The sequence below is a fragment of the Oxyura jamaicensis genome, chromosome 1, assembly GCF_011077185.1.
Source record: "Oxyura jamaicensis isolate SHBP4307 breed ruddy duck chromosome 1, BPBGC_Ojam_1.0, whole genome shotgun sequence".
In the NCBI taxonomy this organism is placed as follows: Eukaryota; Metazoa; Chordata; class Aves; order Anseriformes; family Anatidae; genus Oxyura; species Oxyura jamaicensis.
In genome coordinates this window covers 116,746,642-116,766,948 of record NC_048893.1, presented here as the reverse complement: position 1 = coordinate 116,766,948, position 20,307 = coordinate 116,746,642, and the positions used below count along the sequence as shown (strand labels likewise).

General features: G+C 39.5%; 1 protein-coding gene across 1 annotated transcript in view; it reads left to right on the top strand.

The window, feature by feature from the left end:
- LANCL3 (LanC like 3) overlaps positions 1–19,993 on the top strand; it is a 35,725-nt gene extending 15,732 nt beyond the window's left edge. Inside the window, exons 2-5 of the mRNA XM_035316034.1 lie at positions 9,316–9,439; positions 10,847–11,044; positions 13,023–13,230; positions 14,267–19,993. Coding sequence (XP_035171925.1) covers positions 9,316–9,439; positions 10,847–11,044; positions 13,023–13,230; positions 14,267–14,426 — 690 coding nt within the window. The 3' untranslated portion in view covers positions 14,427–19,993. The remainder of the gene's footprint in view (positions 1–9,315; positions 9,440–10,846; positions 11,045–13,022; positions 13,231–14,266) is intronic.
- Positions 19,994–20,307: the final 314 nt, after the last annotated feature.

Here is a 20,307-nt window from a genome sequence, read left to right as displayed (position 1 = left end):
AGATCCAAACATTTGGAAAGCAAGCCTAAAGACTTTGCAGGTAGATTAGGAATTGTTCCTTGGGGAAGGTAAGAGGACTATATGAAGATTAAAGATGAAGAATTCAGTGCCTTTGACATAAAGAGAAAAAAAAAATTAGGCTGCATAATAATTTATAGTATTAAGCCTCCGTCTTCCCGTGTTTTAAATGTTACCAGCACTTTTTGTGAGTTGCAACCAAAGCTAAAAAAAAACAAGGACGAAGACAAAAAAGACAAAAGGAGGAACAAGTAATTTGTAATATCCAGCAGCATGGTTCATAAATAACTGGATGTGCAGTTGCTTACTTGTTATATTTGATTAGTTGAAAAGAGATAAAATGCTTTTGACAGGTATACTGCAGACCCAATCCTATAGTCCTACAGAAAAAAATTCCCCCTGCAAAACAGTGGAAATTTGACCTTTGCACTACAATCATAGCTGCATCTGCAAGCCAAGACCTAACATAACAGTTCAAACAGCAAAGAAATTCCTGTTGCTGAACTGAATATTGAATGAGATCAGATAATGTCCAGTATAGGTATCCACTTTGATGCTGGGTATAGAAGCTTCAATCTTGCATTTTACTGCTAGGTTTTTAGTTCCTTAAACAAAGTATTTGCAGTAGCTTTACAGCAAGAGTGTAAGGCTCTGCCTCAACAGAAATTGCAAACCATTTCTTGGAATTCTAGCTGCAGTGGGGTGGTGACTCTTGCCTGAGCAGAAGTTCTTACGCTTCTTTCATTTAGGTAAGGAAGAAGGTGTATTGTCCTGCCTGTCAGAGGAAACAATCTCCTTGAGAATATTTGACACAACGTAAAGCTCTTCCAGTAGTTCCAGAGAGAGCTGCTCTTTGTACATGTGGCTTTAGTCAATAGAGGCATAGCTGGTACACAGCCTTGAATTGAAGAAAAAGTGTCAAAAAGATCAATATTTTTATTGCATATAAGTCACACATTCCACATTGGTGTAGAACAATGAACAAGAATGCATCTGCCTAATAGCTTCCCACCAAACTGCCGAAAAGGAGAGTAGTCCTTGAAGCGCTAGGTGTTTGCTCAGCTCTATTTGTTGGGTTTCTCTGTTCACCTTCTGCCAGCAAGGTCAGCATTTTACTCTGTCAAATAAGCCATATTCCTGTAGTCTCAGTCTTTAACGGCTGCCTCAAGCAAAATTATTATTGTTCTCAATAAACTGTGAGCCTGCCCGGTGGTTTTATTGGTAAGACATGGAACAACAATGGTTTAGAAGATTAATTATATGGCATAGAAAGTCTAGTGTATTGACCTGGTTGCTAATTGAATTATTGGACTCCATTCCCAGGATCATGAAATTACTCAATTTTTCTGACTATGTTAGATAATGGGTGGACTGGAAAAACCTCCAGCATTTCTTGCCAAGAGCAACACCCTCCAAGTCAAGAGATACTTTGGTGAAGGGTGCAGTAGAAAAACATTAAACCCTTTAAATATGCTATATGCAAACTTCTGGACCAGTACCACACTGAATTTGCGTGTAGGGCACCCTCTTCAGGAACAGCTAGTTAACACAGGCTGTGGGCTGTTGAGCTCTTCCTTTCTTTTCTCTCTCTCTCTGCCTCTCTCTTTACCCCTTTCCCCTCTCTCCCAGGACAAGGTATGCCAACCAGTCTCAGTTTTGTGGTACCTTTTGCAGTGTAGCACCCAGCTGGCCCTTCCCAGCAGAGATGAAGAGTACTGGAGCACACCAGCCACAGAGCGCATGGCCTCCACAGGGACAGGACACTACAGTAGTAACGTTGAGTTGAGCCAGGTGTAGGAAGTGATTCACAACACTGTGGTCTCTTTGTCTTTCTTAACCAAATACCAGTTTGAAGGAACTTTACACATAACTTACTATTTTCCCATAGAAAACTAGATTTCCCCATTAAATTTACCAGATTTTAAATTTTGCTGGTGAGCTGGAAGTGTCCTCATTTCCTCTTTCCCCTTGCAGAATGTTTTACAGTGCCTGATTTAAGGTCTAGGTTTAGTGGCAACTTCAAAATTAACTATGTCTTCATGTACTTGTCACCGGTCCAATGCATAATTGCAGGAGGTCCTAGCGTGAACATTTTTCTTTGCACATTTATATTCCTCAGAACTAAAAACTTTACATTTTATTAGATCAGTTGCCTGTAGGATGCTGAGTGCTCTCTTTTCCAGAGAAATGAAGGAATGGAGGCCTTCTGCTCTTTCTGGAGACCTTCAGGACATCTTAAAATATGGCCTATCAACTTTCTTTGGTTTCTGTTGTGTAGAGGTCTAAGCTTAGGTCAACTTCCCAGTGAAAAGTATTAACCTTTGCTGAGTGTGTTGAGATGACTTTGTCCATCTCATGTTGACATGCAGACGTGTGCCAACACTAACAAATGATTTTCCAATGAGAGGTCTGCCTGAGTTGCTGCAGCAAATGGGAGCACCTGATTAAACTTGACTTGCATCGTTTCTGAGAGCAGACAAGAGGCGCTGCCAAGGTTACTGCGGTGCCTGGGGAGGCTCTCTCATCCGTGTTACAAAGCTCTAATCTTTTGGAAAGGCTTTTTCATGAATCCTGTCTCCTGCTGCTCTGGAGCTGGAAGCTCAGGCAGCATTCTTGTGTCTCGGCACAGGTTACATGCAGCAGCCAACTCAAGCACCAGGACAGCTCTGCTACTACACAAAGTACCTGTGGAACAGATGAAGGCACGGGTTGACTTCAATGAACCGACAGACCCACTGCTAAGAGGAAGTGAGCTGATCCAAAATACATGGGTAGAGCAGATGTTCCTTGCTTAGCGCCGTGTTAAAAATGGGATAGGATCCTGGGGCAGCACAGCTACAACACACTGGGCAGCTTGTTCCTCAAACCTGAGTGCAAGGCGCCCAGCTTGGAAGATGTTTATATTCATAATGCATAATTGTCAGGAACACTTAACTTGAGCATAACATAGATCCCCCATCAGGGTATGACAGCTTGGTGCTGTAGTTCTGGCATATGTTAACTACAGGACTCATGTACGGATGTGCTTTCTGACTGAGGCTAAACACGGCACAATTTTACCTGTATGTTGCAAAAAGTGTAGGCAGAATTGTGTAATGTATAAAGAAGCTTCTCCAAGCAATGCTAAGATTGTTTCTCAGTTAATTTGCAAGTCTTACGTTTATACTTGTTTAACCATTCTCTTTAATTCATGCTCTTAAATTCCGGTTCAATTCCAGGGATGGGTGCTTAAAATGAAGTTGCTGTCTCTGTGCTCTCTGGTAACTCTAACCCTCCACTAGGTAGGGCAGGACATGCATCGGGTGTGGCGCCTAACCTCTCAGTAGACAGGCTGGTACCTGCTCAGTTGTGTTGGTTATCTGAACTACTCAGAAATCTGCTGCATGGCATCCTTCCTGCTTCACTTCTCCAGCAACAGAGAGCTGGGTGCTGTGCTTCCCCAGTGCCTTCAATTAAAGACAGTGTTGGGAACCTTCTGTTTCCTTCCCAGGATCTAGCAGAGCTGCTGTGCATTTGAGTGAGAGATGTTGGGGTCTACCATGAATTGAGGAGGAGATAGGAAAGAGGAACAGGACATAACCAGAGAAACGGACACTTTCCCTCTCATTTCATTGACCCAGTATAGGGAGAGCTTGAGGAAAGGCTGGTTGCTGTCTTAACTTGAATCTCTCCAGTGTTCACCTTGAGACACAATGAGTAACGATGCTCATTGTGTTTGGCCAGCTCTGTAGCAGCACCAGCTGCTCCCAGGCAGCCTGCTAGCTACAATAACAGCAGTGCTTCATCCTGTTTTGCAACACTTCATTTGCAGCCATGTCTGATTTTTTCCTTTTCTGAAGGAGAGGTTTAATTGCAAAATTTGATAGTTTTATTGCTATACAGTCCTGACAAGTGAGACCTGTGGAAATTTGTCTACACTGTTAGCAATAATAAAAGTGCTGTGTTGTCTTCTTTGCCAATAATATAATTCATCAGGAGTAAACGCACCCTTCTGTTTCTGCTGAAGTCATGATTAGTGACCCACAGAACGGGATAGGACTGACGTTGTTGTTTCCATGCTGCTGAGGAAAAGAATGGGACTCAAAGAATTGAAAACTGACATGTTAAAAATAAGCAGCGATGGGATCTATAGGGGAGTCTGTTTAACTTAGGGTTGCACTGGCAGTGAACTGGCATCATATTAGTAGTTGTGCTGAGTCTGCACATACAGTCCTGCAGTTCTGTTAACATGAGAAATTTGGGAAAGTGTGCTCTCTAGAAAGTACTTCTGATAATGATGTTATAGCATGAAACATGCTGCATTAGCAACAGTATAATTAGCACATCAGGAACTAATCTAATTCATCAAAAAAAAATGTTTTCAGGAGATTAAAAAATAAAAAAAAGTTTTGTTTTTTAGTGTACTTGACAGTGTTTGCAGGGAACACAGCCAGCTGTAGAGCTGGAGCTGGGTTTCCCACATCAGTCAAACTGGAATAACACTACGGAGAGGCAGCCCCCTGTGTCTTTGTGCCCACTACTCTTTCATGGCTTCAGGTGTTATCATCTGAAAGAAAAAATTGCCTGTGACACTTAATGGAAAGGCCCCTGAACAATCCCAAGCCCTGTCTTTGGTAGAAAAAGATCAAGCTCAGGAAGTGAACTTAGACATCACACAGTCCAGTAATGTGCCATTGATCTACCGGGATGGCTCCAGCACCTTGCTGCTTGAGTCAGCTGAAAAGAAATGTATCTGGACAGCATTTTTCAGTATCATAAGTAGTTCACAAGCTCCCTCTGCTGGGCTTCCAAAATATGAGACTAGTGGCAAAGCTCCTGTTAGGTTTTTAGGCTGACCCGATTCTTTCAGCTTATTTTTGAGACTTTTTTTATGGCATACAAAGAAGCATATGATCAAATTCATGTACATGGCTTTTAAGAAGTGTCACAGAGGTCTGATGGGCTATGTACATGCTCAAAAAAAAATACATGCATAGAAGAATCTAGTGGAAGGTTTCCCTGCCCATTCGGGGGGGAGGCCGGGGGAATTAGGTGATCTTTAAGGCCCCTTCCAACCCAAACCATTCTGTGATTCTTTGAATAAGGCTTTTTCCATAATAATGTAAGGGTACGAGTTCCCTCCTAAAAGTACCGGTGCATCTATAGGCACATAAGGATGCTTAGCATTCAGTAACACCTTCTATGACATACATACAAGAAAGAGCTCAAAGAAAATAAATAGAGATCCAAGAATTAAAAGTTTACAGCCATCAAATGTATTCAATACCATATGCAGTTGTATGCAGTAGTTTTTTCAAAGGGCAAATCATGAGCCAAGGGGTTTGTACCAAGCAGTCCGAAGAATGATGAGGCGCTGAAAATGTTATTATAATCAGCAGCAATGAAAAGGTAGTTCTGCTGCTTCTTTCTGCCTAATCCCCAAGGTGAAGATTTCTGTCTGCAGTTTTTGAAGCACATTTGTAGGGTCTAGCACTGTCATAATCAATATATTAGTAAATCTCTTTCAGTACTTTAAATAGAGTTGTGAAATTATTTGCTTCCAACTCAACAATCTCGAGTTGAGAAAGACCTCTAACAACAAAAAAGCTTGATGTTCTGTGATTGATCTAGACATAGCCCTTCCTTGCTGACTTGTAACAAGGATTTACTGAATAGAGCACCTGGCTTAAGTAATTCACATATTTGTGGAATGCCTTAATAGAAGAAGGCATATTGTCTGGAGTGACACGAGAGAAAAGTGGAGAGACTAGAAGCAATCACAGCAGCATTCCTGGCTGTAAGTAGGGCTCCAAGGCATTGACAATATAGGGTGAATGCTAAGTGTCATAGTACTGCTTAACTATTGTGCTTAAAGCAAAAAGTATGTGGGAATGCAGCTGTCGCCAGTGTGAATGGAGCAGGTTTTTTAACAGCACACAGCATCGCTGTGCAATGATGTAAAACTGAAAATAAAGAGCTCCACCAACCCATTGATATGGAAATTGCAGAAGAAATGTAGAATACATATGGAAATATATTTCAAATTGCGATCTAGTGAGGAAACTAAAATAAGCACTTCTGTGACAGGACAGGTTGTGATGTCTTTAAAAATACAAAAAGCACTGAAATATTAAATAACCAGCAATATATCTCTTAACATCAGTGGTGTTTTGGATGAGTACTAACATAATAAATAATTTTACCTACTCCGTAGCAAGCTCATATTAAATGACATCAAGGTTTATGAAAATATAGCTTGAGATAGCTTGATATGTGTTTTGTTGTTGTTGTTGTTGTTTTTTTCCTGGGCAGCAGATCCTCATACTGACTCCATTCTTCATTAGAACACTGTACAGGTTTCACCAGAGGACGTGATAGCAATATGCAACTTATCCTTTAAAGACCTTGGGACGATCAGTCTATTTCTTTGCTTTCTCTAATTAAACATACTGCTTCAGTAATTCCCAGGGGCAAGTAGGCGTTGTGACTACGCTGAAATGAAAATGAACTTTATGGCATCACAGTGAAACCGTCTGTGGTTATGATTAGATTATTCTATGATGGCTGTTCTGGTGATAGGTTTTTTGCTAGTTTTTAAAGATGCTGTGATGGAGCATCCAGAGACTGCCCATCGTTTTTATTTCTTGGCAAGATGAAAGATGTCTTGAGGAGCTTTTAATACAGATTTGGTTGACATAAAATGTAGCATGCCAATGGGGATCTTAAGTGTGGTATCATATCATTAAACCTTTGGAAGGCCACTAATAATTACGATGAGAGTCTCTCATCTCAGTGCATCATTTTCTAGAGTAAGGAGCAAATACAAATGTCTCATATTTAAGTGTTTTGAAAACCAGCAGCCTTACTCTGATGTGGATTGAGGTGCTTGGCTAGAGGTATTTGGAGTGAGCACAAAATTTTTCTTATTTAGCTCTTAGTACACATCTCCCACCTGCCTCATGCTTACAGGCCAGTCTGAGTGGCCAGAGAGGGAAGGTTGCTTTCAAGATATACAAGTTATTTTCTTCTCCATTTTTTCTTCAGTACCGTGGATGTGCCTCAGGATGGGTTGATTTCTAACATCCATTCTAATTTTAAATACTTTTAAATATAATATAATTATAATCATAATTATAATCATAATTTTAAATACTAAGTTTTCATCTCGCTTTTCATGGGGACTTTTTTCCATTCTGAACAACAACAAAAAAGTTGTATTTGTTAGCTGACATAATTTCATTAAGCCAGTCAAAAGGGTATACTGTTTATACACTTAGTGCTTAAGCATTCTGCTTCTTATACTTAATTTGCATTAAAAAATGGTAAACGATGCACATATTGCTGGCTGATACTTCTTTACACAGTGTCGTGTAAGGCTGGATTTGGGTAGAAGTTGAAATCCATTTAAAAAACACAGTCAACATTTTGAAATTGTCATTAATTCAATTTAAAAATTAAATGTGCCGAACATGAAAATAAGTTGATCAAAATGTGGTTTATATTGAAATCCAGTTCATTGATTAAGTAAAGGAACCATTGCATATAGAAAATGAACTGATGTTGAGTTCTCTAATCAGCATGCATTTGCCTTCCAGCATTACAAAGAGGAGATCTTAACCTTTACTTTTATTTTTCAAGGGTTATGTTACTGATCCTGTAAAAAGTATAGGATTTGGAGAATCAGGTCCCAAGCTACAAGACTATAAATCAGAACCCTGGAGAGAGTGCAGCGTGTCTCTCTACGTCTGTGATCTTCTCATTTGCTTAGGATTTAAGCTGTTATTAAATTCAGTGAAGCTGAAACAATTAATCTTAAAATGACTGGAAATGAGTGAAGTCCCCAGATGTTAAGAGCTTATTTACTTCTGCTGCAGTAACATGAAAGAACACTAATCAAGAGCAGAACTGGGTTGTTCTCCAGGTTGTACAAATTCATTGGAGTAGCAGTAACAAAAAGCCTTTCAGGGAGTAAAGTAAGATGGACAAACAAGATTTTTCAGTCAAGTTCTAAGTGGCATTAACTATCTGTAGCATATTTTACTTGCCAAATTGTGTAGTTTATAACAAATGATGCCTCCAAACTTACTAAAATTGTATTTTTTAAAGTTAAGTAATTGTAAGTCCTCTGATAATACAAATTGCATCAAAAGCAAATGTGTTCAAAAATATTTTAAAGACATTATCTTGTTATTCTAATTAGTTTTAGGATTTTTATCCATCTTGTCAAGGCTGTCCTACAGCCTTTTTCTTTTCTCTGTCTCATTTTACTTGTTCTCCCTTTCTTTTCCAGTTGTCTTTTCAGAAGTTGAAGTGCATTTTTGCAAAATACAGGTGCTATACAGGCTTTCCCCGAAAGCCAAAACACTACTTACTGAGCTGAGCTGAATTCTTTCAATGACCTAGGAACTGGTCAATAATGCGCACAAGTGGCTGACACAGAGGAACTTGCAAGTGATTGCAGTGAAATACGTATCATTAGAGCTGCAGTTAAAAGCTGTAAAACAGATTTCTTGCTGAATACTTCAGGTCAGCAACTTGAAAAAGTTTGTGTCTGGTGGAACATATGATTTGTCAATCCTGTTTACTTTCAACACACCTAGGAGTGAGGCGTTAGTCGGTTCCTAGCACTCCATTAAAACAAAGGCAGCATTGACTTGTTCTTGATGACAAAGTCCTGTAAACGTTGCTAACTTCCCTTCATAAAAATCTCTTGCACTTAATTTTTGTGAGCATTTCTGTGAAGTTAGAAGATGTGATTCTTTAGTAAGATGTTTCTGAACCCACATAGGTTGTGCTGATTTTCAGTAATGGTTAAATACCCTCTTCCTTACTTCCTCTTTTTTTTTTTTTTAATCTTGTTTGAAGAAAAACCTGCCTTGCTCAGTATGTCCCAATAAAGCCTGTAACATTTACTTCTTTCTCTAGGTACATTTTCTTTTGTCTTCTTCATCTTGTCTCTTACTCCAGTCTCACAGCTGTTCTGCAGCTTGCCTGGTGCTTGCTGTCTGTTTTCATCAGGTTCAAATATCTCCGGCAAAGGAAGGCCCTTAGTGGGCCTCTTTTCCCCTCTGTGCACCCAAGATTTGATGTTCACTTTCCTGAGATGGGATCAAACTCCGTTCTTGAGAAACGTTATGTACATTCACTGTATTATGTAAGGAGCTCCTAACAGGAATGTACACTACAGCATGGTCATAAGATTAAAGGCAGTACTTTGTCTTGTGCGCCAGGAGAACAACAGAGTCCTGAAAAATGTCTAAAATACAAAATTATTATAATAGACTTGTTTGTTTGTTTGTTTTTGATGTGTCTGTTTAGGTGCTGACCCCAGCGCAAATAAAATCGATTTGCCTGGCCATCTTGGAATCAGGAAAGCAGTATGCAGTCAAGAAGAGGAAACCATTCCCACTCATGTATTCCTACTACGGAACAGAGTATCTTGGTGAGTAAAACGCACCAAATACTTCAAAAGTAATGCAGTGTGTAGATGCTGAGCCAGTAGATGATGCAGAAATAAAACATAAAATTTACAGTGTGGGATTTCTCCTGACTGAGCTGGGACTTTTTCCTTTCCTAAAAGTAGTGTTTCTAGCTGTGAAACGCCTATTCCTGAGTGCATGAAAAAAAAAGGGGTTAATTTTCATTATTCTAAAATAGGATTATTGAACCTTTATACTTTTCAGTCTGGTTCCAGTTTGGGTCTAGCTGTGACTGAGATTATTTCTCTGCGGGTACATTAACTGTTTTAACAGGGCACAATCAGAGAGAAAAAAATGTAGCAGCAGATATTCAAACAGATAGCATAGTAAGTGTGTGCCTGCAGCTGTCCTCAAGCCCAGAAGGGCTCCAACACACCCAACCCCCAGCTCCTGTACCCCAGCAGCAAATGCAGCTTCAGCCTAGTGTCACAGCTTGTATCAAGCTGTAGGAACTGAGGAGCTGGAGGGAAGGATTGATTCTGGTGCTAGAGGGTATAAAAGGTGCCTATGCAGCAGCAGAGAGCAGCTTCATTCCCTCCTTTCTGCCCTGGTGCATTTGTCCTTGGCAGGTGGAGGCAGGGAGAGGTGCTGGTCCACATGCCTGTGTGGAGAAGAATTCTGGAGAGAAGCGTCAGGGGAGGTACTTTGTAAGCTGACGCTGCCAAGCAGGGACTTGTAGAGCATTTCTGGTAATTGCAATGCAACTCAAGCATATGGTCACCTCCCACCCATCATGAGCAGCTGATGAAAAGTTGAAGCCCTGATAAAAAGTTATAAAGCAGGTCACCAGTGGGGTCCTCAAGGCGCTGTGCCAGAGTGCAGAAAACATGAGATTGGTTTGCAGATATTAGTGAGTTCTTTGGCAGGGGAGCAGACAGAGATGTCACAGAACAATACTGCTCCACAGACCCTGGCAGGTACAGACGGTTCTTGCACTGAACTGCAGGTTTTAGGTGGATGATACTCTCAATCAGTAACTGGAAATGCCTTTTGTGGCCCAGTTTCAATTTGGGTTCAACAGAGACTTCAGAGCAATGGTTCAGATTCAGCACTGTGTTGAGAAAAATGGCATCTTGAAACAGTTTTCAGTTAATGTTCAGTTTAACTTCATGCACAGAATTTCAATTATACCAGAGAGAGAGCAGGCAAAATCCATGCATATTTTCCTTAGCTTGGAGAACTGGCAAAGACAGAAGCAGTAACAAATCATTGTGTCATGCACCTGAAATGCTTTCATTCCAAGCACTATTGTAATATGCGTAAAGACCAAAGAGCCATGCACTGGACAAGGAAATCAGTCATGAAGGAAAGATCCGGGGGGGTAGATGTGGCACCTAAACCTATCCTCTCCTTTTGACTGTTCCTTGCAGGTGCAGCACATGGGCTTTCATCAATCCTTCAGATGTTACTCTCCTACTACGAGTACTTGCAGCCAGCAGATCAGGAGCTTGTGTGGCAGAGTGTAGATTTCCTCATGGACCAAGAGCAGAACAGCAACTGGCCTCCTGAACTGGGGGAGACGATTGAGAGGGAGAATGAGCTTGTCCACTGGTGTCATGGAGCTCCAGGTTCTTTTCCTATTGATGCTATGCATAGCCAGATGCTGATCACATTGTTTTTCCGCATTAGGTGATTCCATGAAGATAATCTCAGGTTAAATTTCACTGATTTTGACATTTTTTTGAGATGCGGGTGAACTATTTAATCTTTTTCTTGCAGTTGCTGGTGTTTTATTTATTGCTGAAGCAGCTGGAAGGGTAGGCATATATCCTACTTTAGTTTATAAGTGTATGTGATCGTAGCTGAAAGAGTTCTGGGGATCTGGTTGTAATGCTGAGCACTGACATGCAAGTAAAGGCCCAATCCATGTGTTTTACACTCTTGCTCCCTTTCATGACAAAGCCCCAAAGAATGGTACAGCTGAGACCAAAGACAGCGTGTGGCTGGACAGAGAGTTGTATCCAAAAGAACACAGATACAGGCACATATGTGAGTTCAGGGAAGGCATTCGGAACTTCTCCCCCCTCATCAGAATCAAAGGTTAAGCCTGTGCATATTACATGGATAATGCATTAATTTGATCAAAATATTTTCACATGATGGAGAGATGGTACTAGCAAGAGGCATTTTTTTCTGAAATTCACCCATATGCAACTGCTTTTAAGAGAGAAGACTTAGTTTGGGTTCATGAGTTAAGGCTGATATCTGTCAGTTCAGAATCAAGTCTTATATCCTAACAATTTTGGCAAGTAATGCTGTATGTTGAAATCGCCTTTTTAACCCCAGGCAGAATTGTGTTGCTGACCAGTATTATTGGTTTTGTAACGTGAACCTAGGTTACAGAGAAGCTGACTGCTGTTCAAAAATGGCCATGAGCATGGAGGCACTGCCTTGAAAGCTGTTCCATTTAAATTACAAAAAGTACATCATAATTAGCGTCCCTCAAATGTGCTTTCTGCTGATGCATTATATTTTTATTGGTATGATTAAAGGAATAATCTTCTTGCTCTTGCACTCTAATGAAGTGACATGAAAACAGTTTTTTTAAGAGGAAAAAAGTGACTTCTGTGGTGTGGCTTGCCTAGTGATGAAATCTGTGGGGATGATGCCCTCTTTGTTTCAGTATCTTGAGACTGATATGGGTTTAACTATTAGTGGAAACGTAGTGAGACTCAGCCAAGGTGACAAAATCCCAAAGGTCATGAAGAAGTTAATTTAGAAAACATTTAGAGACATCTAAATTCATTAATTGCTATTGTTCTTTCCCTGAAAATCCTGTATCCTATCCCTCTTCATGGGTAATAAAGCACATGTAGCTTACAAGTAGCTTTTTAGCTACTTCACTGTGTCTCATATTCAGACCACAAGCGAGCTATTCAAAATATTCCCTTAGGTGCTTGATTTGGTTATATGTCATATGCATTCTTTTAAGGTTACCATGAACTAAACAGTGCAATGCTCTGTTGAAGATCTTGATTAATTTATTTGAATCCCTCAAAAAATAAGCTGAATAGCATTTTTTTTACAGAAGGTTGCATTCATAACTGTTCATAACCAGAGTAAAGCAGCATGTGCCCTACTGAAGACAAGGTTCTTTTCTCATTCAGTGAAAAATTGTATCTGTTGCCAATGCAAGAAACTATATTCTCTGTCCTGCCCACCCTTGTTTTTCTGTCGGTGTAAAGAGGTGAGGTGAATGGGGATATGAAATGGATAGAAGGCAGCGGTAAGAGTATTGTTTTCAAGACAGAAATGTGGCTACTGTTTCAAATTGCTGAAGGACTGGGAATATTAGAGGGAAACCTGAAATTAAGTACAGAATTGAAAAGATTGAAAGCAGTGTTGCCACAGGGAGTGTATAAGTGCATCTAATCTGACGCTTTTTAGTGTAGCAGATACTCTCCCCTCTACATGTAGGCATTGACATGTGTAGAACATGAGACTGCAGGTGTACTGTGTGTCAATCTACTATGTATTTATGTATTATCTTTCTTTTTATTATGTATACTACTTATGACAAGACTATTTTCATTGCTGTTTCCCTAGGCATTGCGTATCTGTTTGCCAAAGCCTATCTGGTTTCTAAGAAGCCTCAGTATCTGGACACTTGTATCCGCTGCGGAGAGCTAACCTGGCAGAAAGGCCTGCTGAAGAAGGGACCTGGCATATGCCACGGAGTAGCTGGTAGTGCTTATGTGTTCCTGCTGCTCTATAGGCTCACTGGAAACTCAAAATACATCTACAGGGCACAAAGGTTAGCATTCCTACCCGTCTGGATTGAGAGTAGCACCAGACAGCCTCAAAAAAACAAACATAAAGCTGCTCAGGGCCTACAATCCCAGCCCTCTGGTGTACTGGTAGCACTGGGACCTCAGGTGCAGGCTGGGCTGTTTGCAGCAGGAGAGGTGGTGGCATTCACTCGGCTCCCGCCCTGCCCACAGCCTGGGATCCCTGCAGAGGGAAAAGAAGGAACAGCCCAGGGCCAGGCCTCGGCCAGACCTGAGATCAGAAACCTGCCAAGGTGCCTACGCAAGGCCAACAGCAGGGTAGAATGAGATGCTGTTCATCGTATTGATTTGTTCTGATTTTCAGAGCATTTCATGCTATCCCTGACCACTAAAAGTGGAAAAGAAGTACAGGACCTGCTGCGCTGTATATTATACAATTTTTTTAACTCATCATGCCCAGTTTCAGCCAGTTTGACGTTGTCCTATCCATCTTACCTGGTGGAATCAAGTCCAATTTGGTTGATGCAGGAAAGCACAGCCCAAAAAGCCATGCCCACAAAGCCAAAGTTATCTTTGATTTATATTTCTGTCATTTACTATATGTTTAAAATGATAGTATTCAGTGTTTCTTACTGTTTTCCTTAATGAGAGGAATTAATTTGGTGACTTATTTTCAGCCATGTTCTCAGAAGTTTATTTCAGCTTTACATAATCTGTTGTGTCAACGCAAAACATTACTTGAGTCCTGCTGAAATAACAATTGATATAAGAGTTAGGAAAAAGTATTTGCTTAATGATATGCATTATAGAAATCAGAACAATGTGTAGCTCTCGAAGCACAACACATGTAGAGATCACAAACGCTTGGGTCTTCTAAATCTAATAGACCTGACTTTAGAGTAGAAATCAAATAGTGTAAAAATTGCAGATAAGGTTAAATAATGAACCTTTTACACTTTTTAATTGTTGAATGTTATTAAAAAGATGCTTTCAAACAGCAAGGAAGTAGATATACAGGAACACCAAATAATAATACATTCTTTTTTTTTTTCTGTTTCTTAGGTTTGCAGAGTTCTTATTTACAGAAGAATTTAAGGCTGGTTCCCGGGCATTAGAAAGTGTATATAGTCTGTATGAAGGCTTCTCGGGAACCGTGTGTTTCCTGACTGACTTGCTGCAACCCAACCAAGCTGAGTTTCCTCTCTTCAGTGTCTTTGTCTAGAGAATAACGTTCTCCAGGGCCGCATCCCAGTGGCAACGGGAGAGGGCACCTGCAGTTTCACTTATGTGTCAGGAGAGGCTATTTACAAAACAAGCCAGTGGTACCACTAATGCTAGCCTTAACGTAGCTGGGAGTCAGGTGAAGGAGTAAATACTCTGGGGCTTTGGGAGGGAGGCATGTGACCAAAAAAATGGGTCAGTAAAAACGGGGGGAAGTGATTAAATCTGACAGGGGTAGATATTTATCGGTAATAAGAAGTAAAATCTAATTATTCAAGTGAGAGAGAAAGGGGCATTATCAAACTTTTAATTTGGTGGTTACACAGGAGAATAGAAAAGGCAAGGTAGAATTACAGGGACGTGGAAAGAAGGAAGAAAGTGATACATCCAGCATGTTTTAAAAAGAGACCTGTAAAAGCAAGTCTTCTGCAGAGATGCACTTAAAGGGGAGGGCGTTGTAGGTATGTCACTACACTGCACAAAGGCAAAATCTGGGATTTTCTACCTAAACCACGTTTACTAGTACTAGTACCATGTATTAGAAATACCTGTATCTTGGAGCTCTTTCATCATCATATGCATATAATGATAGTTATGTAGATAGCTACATATTCAGCCGGCAGTTCCACAGGTTCATTTCAGTGAGTGGGGTCTCACATATGTAAATCAGGACTGAATTTGACCATTCTTTTCAGAGCACAGTCTGTGGTAAGGAGCTGGTCTCCTTTACTGATTTACCATAACAGTGTCACTCATCTATACCTTCCCTTTCACAGGGAAGATGAGTGGAGCCATGGAGGAGACTTGGATGAAAAAGTTAAATAGCAAAGACACAGCAGGCAGGTGCTTTCTTCACAGTACAGCATTGCTAGATAGGTATTGTTCAGTGAGACAAAAGCTACCTTTAAAAATTAATTACCTATAGCAGCATTTCTGAACAAAGACACGCATAGTTCAGAGAATGGAAAAACTATTTTCCTGATGAATTGTTCATTAAAGACCCTGCAAACTGAATGCAAACCCTTGATGGCATACTGAGCTTAAGAAAAAAATGGTAACATAACTGCTTCTTCTCCTAGTTAACAAAATAAGGTATATGCCCGAATTATTTCTATAGAAATAATGATTTCCTCAACACTAGTTGCACTAGCACTTAAGGTTGCAATTATATCCAGTTTTATATGTATTATATATATATATTATGATAATTAAAAACTAAAGAAAATACATAATTTGTACTAAAAAATATAAAGCCAATACCTATATTTAAATATTTTTATTTATTTTTATTTATATGGGAATAATGTAATGCAATTACCTTTTACAGACAGATTAGGAAGGCCAGTACGTCAAAAATTGCAGTCAGAGTGAAAAAAAACTGACCTCTGTGCACTGCCAAGCATTGCAGTCTCCCTTCCTGCATTTTCAGCTGAAGGAGATTACAACTTCTTTATTTTTTATGCCTAATGGATTAAAGTTCCCATTTGATTTCAGTGGGCCTTGGTCAGGCTATAACATGGAGCCAAGTCTTGAAATCCTTCCATATTTTAATATTGTAATCCTATTTCTCTTCATGCCACTCTTAATTTAACTTGATGACTTGCATTATTATGAGCTGCAGATTAGGGATTTCTGCTATTTGTCTTGCACTGTGCCTGCAGCTCTAATTAATTATTTAAACATAGAAGTAACCATATTTCACTGGTGACTAAAGCAATGTAGTTCTGTATCTGCTTAGAAAGTATTTGGGAATCTTTCGATGAATGTTAAAATTCAATATACATTTGTTACGGGTTTGTTATTTGTGGGATAAAAGGTCTTTTAAGGAAGCCATTATGTCACTTCATCACTGTGAGCAGTGAGATGTGCCCATTTTTGTGTACAGCTATTTCATAGGGAAGCATACATCTGAGGTTAAATCCAGAAGTGAATGGAAAGTCCATGTGCTCTGCCCAGCCGTGTTTAAAGGCACCAGTTAAATCAGAGCAAAGTCCATTTTCAGCAGTGCAGATCCTGAGCCCATTGGGATTCTTCTCTAGTTGCTTACTGTAATGCACAGGGCTAACCTATTTCATAACTGGAACCTTTTTACACAAAAGATTAAGGAAGGTAACACTTGGCCTATCCACTTTTTCCCCACAATTAACAACTTGTTAGTCTCACTTTTTTTTTTGCAGGGTAGTGGCACTCAGCTAAAATACATAAGTAACATTTGTGTCAGAGCATTTAGTCAGCTATTGCAATTGTATTCTATCTCATCATAAGACAGAGAAATGGGTTCTGCCACAGTCTGGCACAGGTTGTTGCAATCCTGCTTTTATTGCCGATTATTGTATTTACAGATGCAAACATAAAAAAAATAAAAAAAAAATAAAAAAAAACCTAGTGTTCAGATAACTACACAGTCAAAAAACAAACAAACAAAAATTAAGCTTTAACAGAATCTACGCCTATCAACAGAGTAATCATGACCTTTCGATTTTGTCCCCAGCACTTACTTTCTAATTTTCACTATGCCAAAGCATTTAATTGTATCCATTTATTTATTTGTTTGTCAGGAGATGCTTGAAGGAGAAAACCTTTGCCAAAACCTCAGTAAGTCTAGAGCACAATCAATAAATAAATGCAGTAATTTAGACCCTGACCAGGTCATGAATGCTGATTATTGTAACACACACCACATACATGTTAAAATTCACCATAACAGTAGTAGATTTTATTATGCCTAACGTGCAACCGTCATTTATCTTTTAATAACATTCTTATCAATGGCAGAAAATCTATCTGAAGAATTCAGTGCCAGTTTTCTGGTGCTTCCCCCCCACCTCCCCCCCACCCCCCGTAGATTTAATTTCTTCTGATTTAGGTTCAGAGAAGGTTCAGATCTGCTCTATGTTGCTTTCTGCAGCACCAGCAAAACAATCTTCTGTGTCTGCAAGCCTTCTCCATATATGAAGCCATGTGTTTGGCTTAATTTGATACTAATGCTATGAGAAAGAAAATACTCACTTGGTAAGTTCAGCAGTGACTCATGCAACCACCCAGTTTTCAAAATCTAGGTCCCAGATCTCTCTCTGCAAATTACACAAGTTCAGCGCTGAGGTCACCAAGAGCAACACAGGAAGTTTGTTTACTGAAACTTAAGATATAAGTAATAGTAACATAAGCATCCAGTCTCAGAGGATACATCGCGTAAAATCTTGGAATATAGTGATTCATCTGTCACATTGGATGTGTCAGTTTGAGCTCATTCTTACAGCTTTGTTGCTTTTCTTATCTGATCCAATTGGACTAAGGTATGTGCTGTAGTCACAGCTTCTGAACAGTGTCAGTATACCCTAGGGCTCTTCTGAAAATACCACTCATTAAACGGGCACGGTTTTCCATTTTTTTCCTACTTTTAATCTTCTAATTGCTATTTTTCTCTTTTACTATTTTACATATATGCTGTTGCAACCTTTCTTTGTTGCATTAAATGCATGGACAGGACAGCAATCTGAGTGGAACCATCAGCACTTTTTAGTGTGATAAAAAATAAGGTCCTTTGTGTTCCTTTCGTACTGCTCGGGGAAATCAATTACGTGTCCTTCGCTAGATATTCTCAGCTGGATGCTGCTTCCTCCTGCTCCAAATACAAGCCTAATAGACTGAAAAATTGTATTTCCGAACAGATTGTGCCATGGTGCTGTGACAAAAGACTGTGATACCAGAAACTTGAGAAGCCTCTTTTAAAAGCGTAAAACACAAGTTACCGAGTCACGTTTGCACATCAGTCTCTCTACCGCGTTAAGTTTCTAAAGCGTAGGCAATAGGAATTTAAGCGATATAATAGCATTTTTGATTATGCAGTTAAAGCAAAAGGGATGCATTGTGCTGGTATTGGTGCTTATTTGTGATGTACCTGTGTTTGTGCGGTGCTGTCTGTGAGTAAAGCTGTAGATTACAAAGCAGTTTAAGGAGCTGTATGCTATCCATGACTTTTAATAGGCCATCCATAGATTGTCATAGAATAATCTGGGGGGAAACTAGATCCGTGATGTCAAGATTTAGTGATTTTAGGATTCGTAGAGCCACATGCATTCCGTTTCAGCAACAGTACAGTTCTAATGAATATATCTTATTTTTTCCCTGCCATTTACAACTTCCCAGCATGATAATGTTTTTGTTTTGTGCCTCTGCTTTCAATATCTGCTATGTTTGCACTGTTGTTTCCTTCAGTTTCCTTGCCTTTCTTTTCCAGTCTATGGAAAGTCTTGTAACTTTGGAAGGCTAAACAAGCAGCCTGGGTCTTTTATTCTTGAAATTAAGATCGATTGATTTTTCCAAAGAGGAGTGTTCCACTTATTTGCATTACATTATTTTTACGCTCCCAGGTGGTCTCTTCTCACTGGCTTGGCCGTTTCCCAACTGCTAAGGAAAAATCATTATATTGTAAAATAACTGCAACCAATGACATGCATCATTAACTAAAACAAAAGGGGGGGGACTTTCTAGGGAACACGTTCACTTCTCTAGTATCTCAGTCAGAAATAAGTGAAATAACCAAACCTCCCCAAATACACATTGAAATAGTTCTAGGAAATATGCACAAGTGAATGCAAGTGAAGTGGCCATCACTACTCGGTGAAATTAAGTAATGCCACTTTGGTGTTCTAATAATAATTACATGGGCGTGCAGTGAATATGATAAGAATATTGATGATTTTTTTAAAAAATCCCGTGGGAAAAAAAAAAAAATAGGCATCTGATATATTCAGAAACGTACAGGTGCAAAGTGTGCAAATGGAAACTTTCATGAGCAATCATTTTTGTACGTCAAGCATTACCTGCATATACAGTTATAGCATCTGCCAAGATATTGCATGTTTTATGCAAACAGCAAACTATATTAGCATATGCATGCATTTTGAGAATATAACCTTGCTATTTGTCTTGAAATTTTGTCCTATAAGATCCATGGACAGCGTGTATCTCAAAGGTCTGCCAAATAAATCTCAGGTGCAGTAATTTCCTACATACATTGAATATTCTGACATGAGTGCATATTTTAATCTGTAGGAAAACTGGTATATCAGGAGTAAGAATTGCTCTGTGGATTTTCAAGAGTAATCTTCCTGTGAAAAATTACACAGGTGAGCAATTGTTGTCTAACAGCACATTTCAGATTGCTCCGAGTTTATATAAAGATGTCCTGGATTAAGTAGGAAGCGACGTAAAGCTAAATTAAAAATACATAAGAAAATGACCAAAAATCACATTACTGACGGAACAACATACTTCAAAGCCATAACCCCAAAATGCTCAGGGTCCACAAAACAATACAGCAGTTTAGGGATGTGATTAGGCATTTTCCAAGAGAATAGCACAGTTTGCTGTGGTACAGTATGCGCTGTACTTAACAGGTTATAGCTGCCTTGAACTCTTCATTGTCATTACAGCAAAGTCATCATATGCTGAAAAAAAAAAAAAAAAATCTGCCTAAGAAGGAATTGCCTGTAGCTGAACCTACTGCCTACTCCTATCATTTAATGGAATAAAAGTGATGTACATTATCAGTGCTCACAGAGTAAAAAAAAAAAAAAAAAAAAAAAAGAGTAACATAAGACAGATACATGGGTTCTGCCAACATGCACAAACTTTTTGACCTGCCTTTCACTTAATACATTTTCTGATATATTTATACTGTCATTGATGTCACTGTTGGTCCTGTACTCTGTATATTTATAATTCTACATCACGCTCTGGGAAAAAAAAGTCAGTCCATAAACAGCAATCTGTTTGAAAACACATACAGCTGCATTTATGTTAACATGTACAAGGAGGGTCATTTGGCTTTGTTCAGTGCATGACCCTATGAAATGTTGGAGGCATTTAGGTCAAGC